Source organism: Alosa sapidissima, chromosome 24 (genome assembly GCF_018492685.1).
Source record: "Alosa sapidissima isolate fAloSap1 chromosome 24, fAloSap1.pri, whole genome shotgun sequence".
NCBI classification, from domain to species: domain Eukaryota; kingdom Metazoa; phylum Chordata; class Actinopteri; order Clupeiformes; family Clupeidae; genus Alosa; species Alosa sapidissima.
The window spans coordinates 22,771,802-22,786,801 of NC_055980.1; the positions used below are offsets into that span (position 1 = coordinate 22,771,802).

Here is a 15,000-nt window from a genome sequence, read left to right on the forward strand (position 1 = left end):
CCTCAGACGCTTCCGCAATCCTCATTTCATCCTGCCAAGTAAAATGACTGGATAATAATAACAATTTAAAAGTGCATATGGAAATATAAACGGTTGTTTAGTATCAACTGTTAACCTGAACAGATGTGCCCTGTGAGTGCTACTTTGTACAGTGCACTCTATTGCACAGAGTACTCAGTACGCTTCGCTAATAAGGCTTTACTTCACATCCTAATTATCTACTAAAAACACAGCTGCCTCACTGTGCGTTGGGCTGTTTTCGTTTTGGGTCACTAAACACCATCTGTTGCCATGATTCGTGATGATCTCTGCCGGTACTGACAGCAGTACACAGGGCCATATATGTCTATACGCGAGATAGCTCAGCTCTAGGGGACACTGTGACGTGGCTGGTTGCAGCGCCCGTGTCATGTGTTATGCTGATTAAAGGTATAAAAAGCTCAAAAAATATTAAAAAGAAAAAAAAGAAAAACGATAGCTCAGTTCTCAGCTCTGAATACACCCCCCAGGTCTGGTCATGCCCCCAGAGGACAGTTCTTCTCACAGGGTCATATTGTATTTATAAAATTGGGTCACACTTTAATTTTTTCCTTATTGAATAAACAACCCCGCAAGCCTAAAGTACAGTGTAACCGCACTATAAATGCACAAAAGTGGTATACTGTAGTGTAACTGTAATACATTGAGAAACATTGAGTAACAAAACACGGCCCTTATCAGAAATATTCCATAACACTTTTGCACGGTTATAGGTTATTCAATAGATTCAGTGGTTATTATATGACATATATATATGACATGTTACATATATTTCATATAGTGGCTGTATGAAACTATATGTTACGTAGCCCAGAGGATACAAGTCTCTCTCGCTATCCATGTTGACAAGGGGTACACACACATCCAGCAAATCAGTTGGGTTTCCAGCATCTGCATCACCTGTCAATTTGGGCCATCACCTGTGGTGTTGTTAGTGTTTTTCACAGGAGTGTAGAGGCTCTTGCTCTCCTCACTAGATGCTAAATGACCGATCTTGTTTCCTGGGAAACAGGTTCCTGATGTGGCACTGCTGTGGGGTGGGTAATGAGAGACGCAGGCTTTAACGGCTCAGTGACTACACAAAACAGGGCACTGGAGCAGAACGGCTTCACACGCCGCACACAGAGGAGGACACCCACCCTCTCTCTATCTCTCTATCTCTCTCTCTCCTGTCTTTTTCCTTTCTCATTTTCTATCTTTTTGGAACATCATTCTACAGCTCGCTCTTTTACTCTGTAGTTTTCTCTCCTTGTCTCTCTGTAAGCTATAAGCCGTATGTGGCTTTCTCTACCTCCATCTCATTTCTTTGTAGCCTTTTCTTTTCTTTACCTTCCCCTCCACCTTATTTAATTTTCTCTCTTTCCTGAGGTGCTGAGACAGGGACGGTACTGTTGTTTCTTTTCATTTAGATGTGCTATTGCTGTGGCTCAATTCTTCAATACCACTTGTCAGGTTCTCCTTTATTGCAATGCATCTCTTTTATTTTTTTGTGTATTTTTTTGTATTGTGTTCTTTATTTGACGTCATTGTGACCTATGACATAAGCCAAATCTCTATTTCTGCTATACTTTTCCCCTTTTCATTTATCCATTCCCCCATATTTCTTCTTTCACTCTCCTTATCCTTCAGCCTCCATTTTACAAAATAAATCAACATGTCCTAATTAAGAGGCTACATGACTGGGTAGGCATATCAGGCAGTGCAATAGACTGGTGTACATCTTATCTCACTGACAGAAGTTTCACTGTCTTCACTACTTTGTGTGTGATTCCACTCCACTGTCCTGTGGTGTCCCACAGGGCTCTGTCCTGAGGCCCCTGTTATTCTCATTGGTGACAAAGGGGAGCACCGCTAGCCGACAAAGGCCATCTGTGGCTTCGAGCACACAGCCATAACCACCAACGAGGAAGACCCAGTACAGATATCGATCCAGGGGAAGTTTGCCACCACTCGCCCATTATGTCGCCTAAAGAAGATCATCTAAAACATTCATATATTCATGATTCATTCTTTCATATAGATATATTCATACATGCTCTATATGTGAGCAGGTTTGTCTTAACTTAACATTAACTTAATATTTTAATGCCAACTTTGTGTGTGATTCCAATCCACTGTCCAGTGAGGTCCCACAAGGCTCAGCCCTGGGGCCCCTGCTATTCTCATTGGAATCAATCATACTCGTTGCAATATTCCATATTTGCAGACATTTCCCCCTCAAGCCTGGTGATGGTTATAGGTTATCTAGGCCCCCACACTCAGAGACTGGACAGCAGTCTTCTGTCTTGCATTTCGATGCTGAGAAAACAGAAAATGTTGCAGAAAATGTTGCCCATATGATCACTGCCCACTCCAACCTAATTTAGATTTTTTTTTATCAGTTCATGTAGATCAACACCCATGTTGGGAAGCTGACCAAATCTTGTTTCTTTCCTGTAAAAGAAACAATAAGCTGATATCTTTTGGTGCCACATACAACTAGTTACTAACTTACTTATACATTCCCTCGGCACCTCGTATTGACTGCGGTGGTGCCGTTCTATTCTTGCTTAGTAAGTCTGCCCTTGATTGTCTGTCTGCAGGCAGTTCAGACTCCTGATGATCATCTGCAGGTAATTCATGCTGCCGCAAAACAATTTCTAGGTCAAATAGACTGTCTCACGTTACCCCATTATCCTATTCTCTTCACTGACTCTCTTTAATGCATATTGGATTCAGTCCTCTTCACAGTTCTCCCTCTTACATTCAGAGCATTACAAGGTCAGGCTCCTGCGTACAGTATGTGGCTGATCTAGTTCCCCAAAGAAAATAGTACAACAAACTGAACAAGTCGGCTTCTTTTTAAAGTGAACTGCATATTTCCTTTGTGTGCTGTCAATGCATAACTATAGCCTATACATGTACTTGTAACCGTGGAATAAGCGGGATAACAGCCTTCGAGGTGTCTCGGTATACTCTGGGGTCGAGGGGTTTCTTAGCCTCTACTTTGTCTATTAATTCTGTATATCGGGACACTTCAGCAACCGTTATCCTTTACTTATATGGCTGATCTATTTCCCCCTTACTCATCAACACGCTCCCTCAGGTCAAATACCTTTACTGTCAGGCCCACACACTTGCCTAATGACCCATCCTGATCACACTCTCCAGGCTGTGGCAACTAGAGGAAGGAATGTTCTGCCCGCACCTTTTAGGTTTTGCTGATTCTGCTGATTCCTTTAGAGGGCAATTAAGCTGTATATCTGTTCAGACAGGTGTGTGGGTAACCTGTGTGCACCAGGTCTGCATATTAGGAATGCACTGTGTACTTTTGTTTGCTTTGTATTTGCAGTGTATCTACAAGCTCTTGTAAAGCAATTTGTGAAAAGCACTAATCATATAATTATATTAATAATGGACATAAAGCTTGCAAACTTACTTACACACTGTGTTTTCCTCTTACTCTATCTTTCATGGTCTCTTGACTTCTTTCTCTGTAACTCATTGAGTGCCATGCGTTGAGTGCCAAAAACGTAATATTACATTTTTAGCTTTTTTTTTTAATTACGAAACTAGACACTCTAACACACCTTATATGTGATTTTGGGAACTCTGAGATGAATGGAAATGAAATATATGGCGATCGAAAACTCATGAAAACGCACAATCTGGACATTTTATCTGGACATTTTATCATAACTCGGTTGCCGCTTTGGGTCGAATCAGTGACGCATGCACGTCAGGTCAAAACCAGGCCATTTTCGTGGGTCTATCACTAGGTGGCAGTCTCGCCAGGTCTCGCTGATCACTTCCCGGAAAGTTTACACAAGTAAGTAACAGGCAACACTTCATATTTCATGAAAGACGTTATATCTCCATTTCTAGAAAAAAACAGCGATTTTGATGAAAACTAGCCACTGTTTAGCTTGGGATTTCTCAGGAACAGAGGCGTGTAGAAATACAGGGTTTGCACCCACCGAGAGCTTAAAGTCTCACCTTTTAATCAAGCTATTGTATGTGTTCATAGCTATAACACAGAATATGCTGTGGCTGTACAAAAATCATCAACAATGGTCTAGATTGCTGGCACTCAAGGACAAAGCTCCCGAAAACAGCTTGGCATTCAATGAGTTAACACACCCCTCCTGTCTCACCCTCTCCATCCCCTCCACCAACACCAATCTCTATTCCCCTCTAATTCTCTCCCTCTTTCCTCTCTGTCTCTCTATCCCACACTCTTTCTCTCCCTCCTCTATTCACCATGACCTTCCTTCCTCTCTTCCACTATCCCTCTCCCACCTACACTTTAATTTTTCTTCCTATCTCTTTTTCATCCTTCACTCTTTCCCTCCATCTTCCTCCATTCCTCCCTTCTTCCCTCTCCCATTCCTCCATCACCGTCACTACACTGCAAAAGTGGCCCTCCAAAAATAAGACAAATTATTACAAATCTAAGCATCCTTGTACTTAAAACAAGCAAATTTGTCTTGATAAGACGTCATAAAATAAGACGGGCTGTCCATTAACCCTTAAAGGAGTACCATCACACTGGAAATGAACGTTCTAAAGAATATCTGGGTTCATTGAATTCAACATAGAATTTTAGAACCTTCAATTGTTGCGGAACTTAGAACGTGACCTTACTGAGAAAGTACTAGGCAAATCTCTTTCCTAAAAACAACACCAACTACATCTTCATTTTAGATTAATAACACTAGTGCAAAATGTACCACAAAAACGGGCACATTCTAATTTTTTTCTTCCTCTATCTCTTTCATCCCTTCCTCTTTCCCTTTCTCCCCTACATTTTCACTTTTCTTCTTATCTCTCTTTCTTCCTCTCCTCTTTCTCTGTCCCTCCCTCCCTTCCTCCCTCTCTTTTCACCCCTTCCGCCACCGTCACTAGTACTCACCACCACGCGGGTCAGGTTGTCGGGCAGCGTGTCGATGGCCAGGCCTCCGCCGCCCATGTGGTCCGCCCCGGCCCGGTTGAGGCTCTCCCGCCGCTCCCTGCGGCCCCTGGGCACCTCCAGGGCCCGGTCCGATCTCAGCGACCCCCCGCCATGCGGCGTGCCTGACCGCCGAGGGAAGGGAGAGGAAATGCAATTTAGAGACGCGGAGAAATGTAATTTTAGCCAGGGATGGGAGGGGACGCAGTCACAGACACAGACACAGACATGATGGCCTTGCTGCTGAGCCGAGGCTGGTGGAGAATACGCAAGGAGGAGAGAAGTAGTCACACACATGCACGCACGCACACACACACACACACACACACACACACACACACACACACACACACACACACAAACACACACACACAAACACTTTCTCTCACACAGAGAAACAAATAGAGACAGACATAAACAGAAAGGCACAAATATAAACAGCACACCAAGGCACGCACACAACACATGCACACACACACACACACACACACACACACACACACACACACACACACACACAACACACAACACACACACACACACACACACACACACAGAGAGAAAGACCCAAACACCCTCACACAGATGTAGGCACTCACAAAAACCCACACATATCTATCCACACACACAAACACACACACAAATACACACACATAATCAAGCCTAACTGCCCTTGTAGTGTCCTTTGGCACACTGTGTCACCACCACCACGCAATCTATTCCCTCATGCCATTCCACTGAAGCACCTCGGCTTGGCCTTGAGTCTGACTGGGTTTGTGAGGGGAAGTGAGGGGAGCGTCCAGCCAAGACGCACTCACTCTCTCACATGATGGGTTTTCAGTCCGGGGTGGAGCGGAGGAGAGTGGACAGACAAAGAAAGAATGAAAGAAAGAAAGGACAAAGAGAAGAGGAGAGAAAGAGGGGAGCAGAAGAGAGACAAGGAGAGGGAAAGAAAAAGGGAGGAAAAGAAACAAACATGGAGAGAGTGAAAGAGAAAAAAGAGTAAAAGCACAAGAGAGGGGGAGAGAGAGAGAGAGAGAAAAGGAAAGAGAGAGAGAGAGAAAAGTAAAGAGAGGGAGAGAGAGAGAAAAGGGGAGAGAGAGAGAGAAAAGGGGAGAGAGAGAGAAAAGAAAAGAGAGGGAGAGAGAGAGACTTATCATTCCGCAGAAGAGAAACCATGAACCGGCAAAGGAGTCGTCAGCCAGAGGGCACACATCCCCCTGGCTACAGAGGTACCAAGCCCAGCAGAACCAGCCAATCAGGATGCCACGGATCACCGAGAACCAGCACTGACTTCCTCCCTCCCGCCCTCACACACAGGCAGGGGGCCAGGCAGGCATGCAGGCAGGCGGCTGGGCAGAGCAGGCCAGAGGACCGGGGGAATAGGGTGGAGGAGGCCTGGGGTGGACAATTTGGGAAACTAGTGGTCAAGTCTGACAGCTTCAAGTGGGAGGAGGCCTACATGATGTTCCTGGAGTTCCAGACTCTGACTATTTTTGACTATAGTTCAGACTATTTTTCTGTCTCCCTGTCAGTACACACACACACACACACACACACACACACACACACACACACACAGGAAAACACAGCTGATTTGAGCAGTTTTTAGCCAAGCATAAGATTTCGAAAGCAAGGATTTATCACTTTAAACTTTGCCAACTCAACACCAGCAGTAGTACATGGCCTATGCTAGCTGTGCGACTGGTTCCAGCTTGGTTGGAAAGGCTGGTGCTGGTTGATCTCACTGGGAACAGACTGGACTTGTTAAAAGAACGCGGGATCTGCTGCCAGCAACAACAACCTTTTCTCAGCCAACCTTCCCACGTCCTGACAAGCCATTGTGCAATGGAACTTGCACACCGTGACCAATAAGATCACCACTAATGAAAATCTGTGCCTCATACAATATACAGTAAGCTTATTATGACAAGAACAAATTAAGAATACATTTTAATATACCCTCCTCTTCCATTTTGTGTGTGAAATTTGGCTATTGTGTTGAAACTCTTGTACTGTCTTTACAAAAATTAAAATGAGAGCACAATTTAGTAAAACGAGCACACTATTTAGTAAAATGTGCACACAATTTAGTAAATTGTGCACACAATTTAGCAAAATGTGCGCACGATTTACTAAATTGAGAGCACAATTTAGTAAAATTAGTGCACGTCATCTTGCAATGACCCCTACGTTTCTTGGTGTTTTATGCCCCAAGAAGGTTTAGGATAAGGTGCCTTTAAGTCGACGGTGGCAGTGCTGCCTGGAAGACAACTTTGGGGACATAAAACACCATTGAGCAACCCCTCCAAGGCTCCGTATAGGGTGTGAGTACTAAAATAGTGAACACAAAACCATAACTGCTCTGTGGAAATAAGTGTAGCTAGAACATTCACTGTCGATCGATGGTGTTAAACACCCTTACAATTATGCTTACAATTAAGCCTTTGGATGAAGTAAATAACGGTTGATAATATTCTCCTGCAAAAGAATGCGTGTATCATTTGTTTGTATAATGTGTCCCCGGTTATACGTTTTTCTGTTTGGAACACATCACAAATGCTATATAATGGGCTATAAATACTTATTATTATATGAATGAGCACATATCCTTTCATAATCTTTCTTTAAAGTATTTAATGGTCTAGACCAGGGGTTCCCAAACTTTTCAACCCGCGACCCCCAAAATAACCGTGCCAGAGACTGGCGACCCCCACTATCCCTGGATGTGACTCAAAAAATAAAATAAAATGTGCGCACCGGCCATACGCACTAGGCTTATCCAAACACGGGCTTAACGACAACACAAAAGAACAGAGCAGCCTGTTATGATTTTACATATAGAACTTAACTATATGATAAAAGCAGAATACCTTAGTCAAAAAATAATATCCATGTAACATGAGTGCAACTTTGAAACATTACTTTAATTTCCATTTTAAAGCAACACCAAAGCACTTTTCCTGTCGCACGCATGCTATTTGTTTATCCAGCACTGGCTTTGGAAATAATGTCTACAGACAAGGTAGAGTACGTTGCATGATTTTATGAAAGTATGATGTATTGCGAGAAGCAAATCAAATTTGTAGTTTCTTATGTCTCATTCCATCGAACTACAGATCCGCTACCCGATCTGGCAAACTTGCATAGTGCGGTTATAGCCGATAGAGAGTCGCGAAGAGAATGCAGTGCCGTTCACCCTGTTACGAGTTGATGATTTTGGAAACAATATTTTAATGTACAAAAAACTCTTTGGTGTTGCTTTAACAGAAGAATATCTGAGTCAGGGTAATATCCACAAACTGTTGTAAACATATATTGTTGCTGCGCAAATTTACATTTTAGCAACTATGTTTCAGCGTTAATCTCATCTAATGAGATGGATGGAACACAGCAAGTCCATTCTTGGTTTAATTGTGGAGACGGCCACACGGAGATCATCCTCCACATTTAGACACACTCTGTATTTGTTTTTAATATATGTCAGTGCAGAGAAAGTCTTTAGCACAGGCATGTGGAGCCAAACGGTGTCAGTAGCTACGTCCATCGCGGCCTTGGATAGCTGTGGATATTCCCTCTCGACTGAAATCCAGAACTCAGCAAGCGTCTTGGAATTAAAATCTGTCTTTAAAGTGCGGTCACATGACAGCTCAACCAGTGCGTCCTCCATGCTGGCTGACAGATGACTTGCGGTGGTTACAGTGAATGGTGATCTTATCCAGTCATAATTTTTCTGAATTTTATTTTTTCCAAATTTATTTGATTTATGGAAATCATTTTGCGACCCACCCCTCGCCGTCTAGACCAGAGGTTCCCAAACTGTGAGGCGCGCCTCCCCTGGGGGGAGGGGATTTGTACACGCAGCCTTACAGCACTGTTTACAGCTCTTCGAGTCACGGTAAAATGTATTTTTTGGTATATAGCTAATTTAGATAAACTTATGGTGTGGGTGCTTGCGTTTCTTTAGGAACGCCGCCTTGGTTTGTATAGAAATGAATATTAAGTGACAGATACAAGTAAGAGGTTGGACATACGTGACGGTAATATGTGACGTTCCGATAGCTAACTTAAAATGGACAGATTTGTCACAGCCCGAGCCTGATATGGGCAACAAAGCCAAACGTCGAAAATATGATGAAAACTCATTGCATTGCATAGCATAGTATAGCACCAATTTAAGTGGCTTAACTGAAGTGAATATCATTATTTGAAAATGATGTGGGGGGGGCGCGGAGGTGTCACTGTTTTCAGAGGGGAGGCCCACATTGATGGAGTTTGGGAACCCATGGTCTAGACTATCACCAGCTTGAGACCAACAATCTACATCATCACTCATGTAGATTCACTCAGCATCACGTTCCAAGCACCGATACGACTGGACGACTCAACGTTGGAGGAGATGCACAGGGCTCTCGCTGGACAGAGTAGGGGGCCAAAACAAGCAGTTGGACCCTGGTTTTACAGACCAGCGGCCGATGAGGATTATCTGGTTTCCCACGGAGAGGCGAGGGGGAACCTGAGGGACCGCACTGGACACTGGGAGCGGATCGTATCGTATTGTTTCCCCACGTCTCTCCTCGCCTTCCCAGATACTCATAACACAGCTCCAGCACATGAGGCAGAATAAGGGTAAAGAGTTCAGCGTTCCCATACAGGTGTCTGTGCAGCACACACACACACACACACGTGCACAAATATCAAATGAATATTTTAGTGCTCACTGATACACACACACACACACACACACACAGAGACACCATCCAGCTTGCACATATTCAAAGTGCTGGCAGTTTGAGCCATGTTTATCGAAGGAGTTCAAATCGCATCCCACAGCTCCAGTGCCCTGAGGTAATGTACGTCAGAGCCAAGCGCCGCTCCGAAGCAATAGACACACACCACACACACACACACACACACACACACACACACAAACAGACACACACACACACACACACACACACACACACACACACACACACACGCAGTCCCAGTGCCCTAAGGTAATGTGCATCAGAGCCAAACGCCGCTCCGAAGCAATAGACACACACACACACACAAACAGACATACACACACACACACACACGCAGTCCTAAGGTGCCCTAAGGTAATGTGCATCAAAGCCAAGCGCCTCTCCGGAGCAATAGACACACATACACACACACACACACACACACACACACACACGCAGTCCCAGTGCCCTAAGGTAATGTGCATCAGAGCCAAGCACCTCTCCGGAGCAATAGAAAAAGTATTTGCTAGAAAGCCCTTCTCTTCTGCACAGCACTGGACTCCCCTGTGCTGGACCCCAGAAGCCGTTTGTGCTTTTCGCCGTACTCAAGCTTACAAACGGACCCCCATTCCTCTGCACAATCAGAAACAGCTCTCTCTCTCTCTCTCTCAAGAAGTGCCTTGCGGGGTGCTGTGTAAGCACGCAGGCCCTAATGGATATTTGGAAATGGTGTGCTGCTCACATAATATACAGTTCCTGTTATTGGGTATCAGAAATGTTTTGCCAAATGTTTTGCCATTAGTCTGTGTGTAGACTGTTTTGGATATGTTCCGTCTACGTCTAAAATACACACACACACACACACACACACACACACACACACACACTGGCTCATAAGACAGAAAACACACACAATACACAAATACTTTTTATTTGGCAACCACGAGTGGCTTTTATTATCTCTAAGCCAGTATGAGTAAAATCCTCCCCATACTTTTGTCTGATTAATTGTGCTAAACTGTAATGGGTTTGGCCTTTGTACTTTTGTCTGATTAATTGTGCTAAACTGTAATGGGTTTGGCCTTTGACAAGTGTGATGCCGTTGTTTTTCTAGCCTGCGAGCGAGACATAAGCCTTCGCGCCCGAAATCCCACGGGCCATTGCCGATGTTGCCGAGAAGCAGGGCTGAACCGACCAGCACTTTCTGAAACAATTAAAGGTAGTAACGTAAAGGCTCGACGACCGATGTCTCGTGTCTCGGTTTCGATCCGAGTTTCCGTGCGTGGCATTCTAATCAACCGACTTCAGACTCCAGCAAGTCACAGGCAGCTGCAGAGAAATCTCTCCAACCAAAACAAAAGTAGAGAGATGAAAAGGTGAGAGGAAATCATAGCGAGCAAAACACTGGGGAAATAAACAGGCTAATTGCTAACATGGAGCTGAACAAGAATGTAAATAAACAGTGCGTTAGTTTCATGTCAGCCGTGATCTCTGTCTGAAAACAGCACTGGTGTTTTTGAACGTGCCATGTGTGGCCTGCTCTCCGTTCACTGCAGCCTATTAAACACATATTTCTTTTTACGACGGTCGCTTGAGATTCCTGTAGTAAGAGCCTTTCGAATGCCATGTGTTCTCGCAGTCAACAGATAGGGGGAAAACTGACAGCCTCTTTCGAGGTTCAAAATAACATCGGTCAGAGAGGAAAAAAAAGATGTGGGTTTTCGCTGTTCAGCCACAGAAACCACCGTTTCCTGTCCAAACATTTGGTGGATCTCGAACATGTCATCAAATCTCAAGGAATTCGTCTCAATTTAACTTATTTATTACCGTTATGCATATTTAACATGGCCATGGGAGAGGTTTGTGTTACATGTCATGAAAAGTAGGTGAAGGATTAAAACATAAAATCTATAATTAAATTATTCGTTCAGTTCAAAGTTTGGGAAAGAAAGAATGGTATTCACAAAAAGGTTCCCTCCACACACACACACACACACACACACACACACACACACACACACACACACACACACACACACACACATGACATTTACTGAATGCATAATCCACACCTTAACAGGTGCTGGCATACAAATGCTTGTTAAGAGAGCATAAGCAGAGACAGGAAGCTCCAGGAAGGGTTCAGGTAGAGACAGAAACAGTATCAATGAATCAACCCATTCCCTTTGATATTTTTAAGCCGTGGCAATGTTGTTCTGTCGTGTCGGATTTGGGTCATGGAAAGTAGTCTACCAGGTCCACTCTCTTTCCCCCTCTCTCCCTCTCTTTCTCTCTCTCTCTCTCTCTCCCTCCCTCCCTCTCTTTCTCTCTCTCCCTTTTAGATCTTTCTCTCATTTCACTCATCTCTCACTTTTTTCACCTCATCCCTTCTTCTGCTCTCTTACTACCCCATGTCTCTCTCTCCTCTTCATCCCTCGTTCATTCCACCTTGCATTCCTCTTCCCCCGCTTTCCTTTCCTCTCTCTGTCTCTCTCTCCTCCTTCCCTCTCTCCCTCCCTCTCCCGGTCACTCTGTCTCTCTCGCTCTCTCTCCCTCTCTCCCCCCCCTCTCTCTTTCTCCTCCTCTTGTATCTCTCTCAGCAGAATAGCACCCTCTGTATACTCGGAGACCTGCAGGTAATCTTTCCATAAATCGACTCCAGAGGGCTTGAGATCAAAGGTTGACACCCACTTTCTCCTCCGAGAAGTGAAAAGAACTCTGTAAGACGTAGGCATTCACAACAGAGAACAGCACGGGCAGATCTCAACCAAACGAGAGAGAGAGAGAGAGAGAGAGAGAGAGAGAGAGAGAGAGAGAGACTAAAATAGATGGAGTAAAAGATGAAAGATGGTATGAAGGAGAGAAAAAAATTAAATGAAAAGAGAGAGAGGTTGTGAGAGTGGCAGGGTAAGAGTAAGAATTGAGGATGAGAGTGTGTTAGATAAGTGTGTGTGTCTGTGTGTGTGTGTGTGTGTGTGTGTGTGTGTGTATATTTGTATGTATGTGTGTGTGTGTGTGTGTGTGTGTGTATGTGTGTGTGTGTGTGTGTGTGTGTGTGTGTTTGTATGTATGTATGTGTGTGTGTGTGTGTGTGTGTGTGTGTGTGTGTGTGTGTTGTGTGTGTGTGTGTGTGTGTGAATGAGGTGTGAGTGTATGGATTTGGGTGTGAATCTGTATAATACATATAATATACGGTAACACTTTATAATAACTACACACAATTCATCATTTATTAAGCCTTTGTTACTTATTAGTTAATGGTTTGTTCATCATTAGTAATTTCTAATTTATCATCAGTAAAGCATTTGTTCACACAGTTATAAATAGTTTGTTCATAGTAAATAAGCCTATATCTGAAATATAGATAGATAGATAGATAGATACTTTATTGATCCCCAGGGTAAAATATGTTTATACATTATTGTTAATACTTAATAAATGATGCAATAATATATTTTTGATTAAGTAATATTTCCATTATTTAACAGTTGTTACATACACATGCACTAATGATGAGTTAAGGTGAGGATACATATTTTATAAACCACTTCCTAATACTATAATTCATAATTAACTCAGGAGTTACAAGTGGTTAGTTAATGATATTTTGTGAGCTCATCTAAAGTGAGGACGTTTTATGCCTTGCAACACATTTACAAATGAGTTTACACTTGTTTACACTTGGATTTATTAATTTAGCCGACACTTTCACCCAAAGCGACTTACACATGTCAATGAAATTAAAGGGCAAGGTGGACGCCGGGGTTTGAATTCAAAAATATAATATAGATAATGTTTACTATGAGCAAACCATTTTTAACTGTGTGTAAACATGATTTACAAATGAGAATTAATGTAGGAATAATGCTTTGCAAATTAAGAATACAGCATTTAATAATAGTTTACAGATGTTTAATAACAGTGTTTAGTAGAAGAAAACAGAAACTCTTGCATAGTTGTAGGGGTTTCTATCTGGGCCAAGGTAGTGTAGTGGATAAGGAGCAGGTCTAGCATGCAGTAGCCTGAGAAGTTGGGGGTTTGATTCCTGGCTTTCACTGTTATGTCAATGGCCTTCAATTTAATTGACATGTGTACATCGCTTGTCTGCTGAATGAATGTGAATGTAATCTTTACAACTCATTTGAAAATGTGTTGCAAGGCATAGAAAGTCCTCACTTTAGATAAGCTCACAAAATATCATTAACTAACCACTTGTAACTCCTGAGTTAATCATGAATTATAGTATTAGGAAGTGGTTCATAAAATATGTATCCTCACCTAACTAATCATCACCTAACTAATCATTAGTGCATGTGTATGTAACAACTGTTAAATAATGGAAATATTACTTAATCAACAAAATATTATTGCAACATTTATTAAGTATTAACAATAATTCATAAACATATTTTAGATATAGGCTTATTTACTATGAACAAACCATTTATAACTGTGTGTACAAATACTTTATTTATAAGAATTAACATAGGAACAATGCTTTACAAATGATGAACAAAGCATTTTGTAATAGTTTGCAACTGGTTTATAATAAGAAAATGATTTCATTTTAAGTGGTTGTTTCATTACTTATTAAGTATAAATGATGTACTTACAAACATATTTTTTGGATAGGCTTATAAACCATTTATAATTGTGTGAACAAATGCTTTACTGATGATAAATTATGTATAAACAAGAAATTACTAATGATTAAGAAACCATTAACTAATAAGTAACAAAGGCTGATATAAATGATGAATTGTGTGTAGTTATTATAAAGTGTTACCTAATATACATATTATGTCTGTGAGAGTGAGAGGGAAATTGACCTCCATAGAGAGAGAGACAGAGAGAGGGAGAGAGAGACAGAATGGGAGAGAGAGAGAGAGAGAGAGAGAGAGAGAGAGACAGAATGGGAGAGAGAGAGAGTAACAAGAATGAGTGATAGAGAATTTCAGTAAGAGTCCTATTAAAAAGGTCTTGTTTTTTTATTTTGTCTGCCAGAAAAGCTGAGCTATTTCTGCTGCTGTGAAATCCGAATGGATTAAGTGGGCCATTCAAGCAGGACTCCATATATTGAACAGAGAACACAGAAAACATGAGGGAGGTAGAGGAGGATAGAACGCAGGTAGGAGGGTAAGGAGAGGAGGATGAAATCAGAGGAGGAGAAAAGGATGGGGTGAGAGAAAGAGGGAGGGAGAGAGAGAGGAAGAGAGGAGGATGGGGTGAAGAGAAAGAGAGAGAGAGAGGATGAGGTGAAGAGAAAGAGAGAGAGAGAGAGAGAGAGGAAGATAGGGTGAAGAG

The 15,000-nt window shown here is 42.6% G+C and overlaps 1 protein-coding gene across 4 annotated transcripts in view; it reads right to left on the minus strand.

Annotated features, from left to right (window-relative positions):
• The window catches only part of plxdc1 (plexin domain containing 1), a 61,170-nt gene that overhangs the window by 31,217 nt on the left and 14,953 nt on the right, over positions 1-15,000 (minus strand). For all 4 annotated transcript variants that reach the window (XM_042081898.1, XM_042081900.1, XM_042081899.1 and 1 more), the window contains exon 2: positions 4,931-5,091. In XM_042081898.1, coding sequence (XP_041937832.1) covers positions 4,931-5,091 — 161 coding nt within the window. The remainder of the gene's footprint in view (positions 1-4,930; positions 5,092-15,000) is intronic.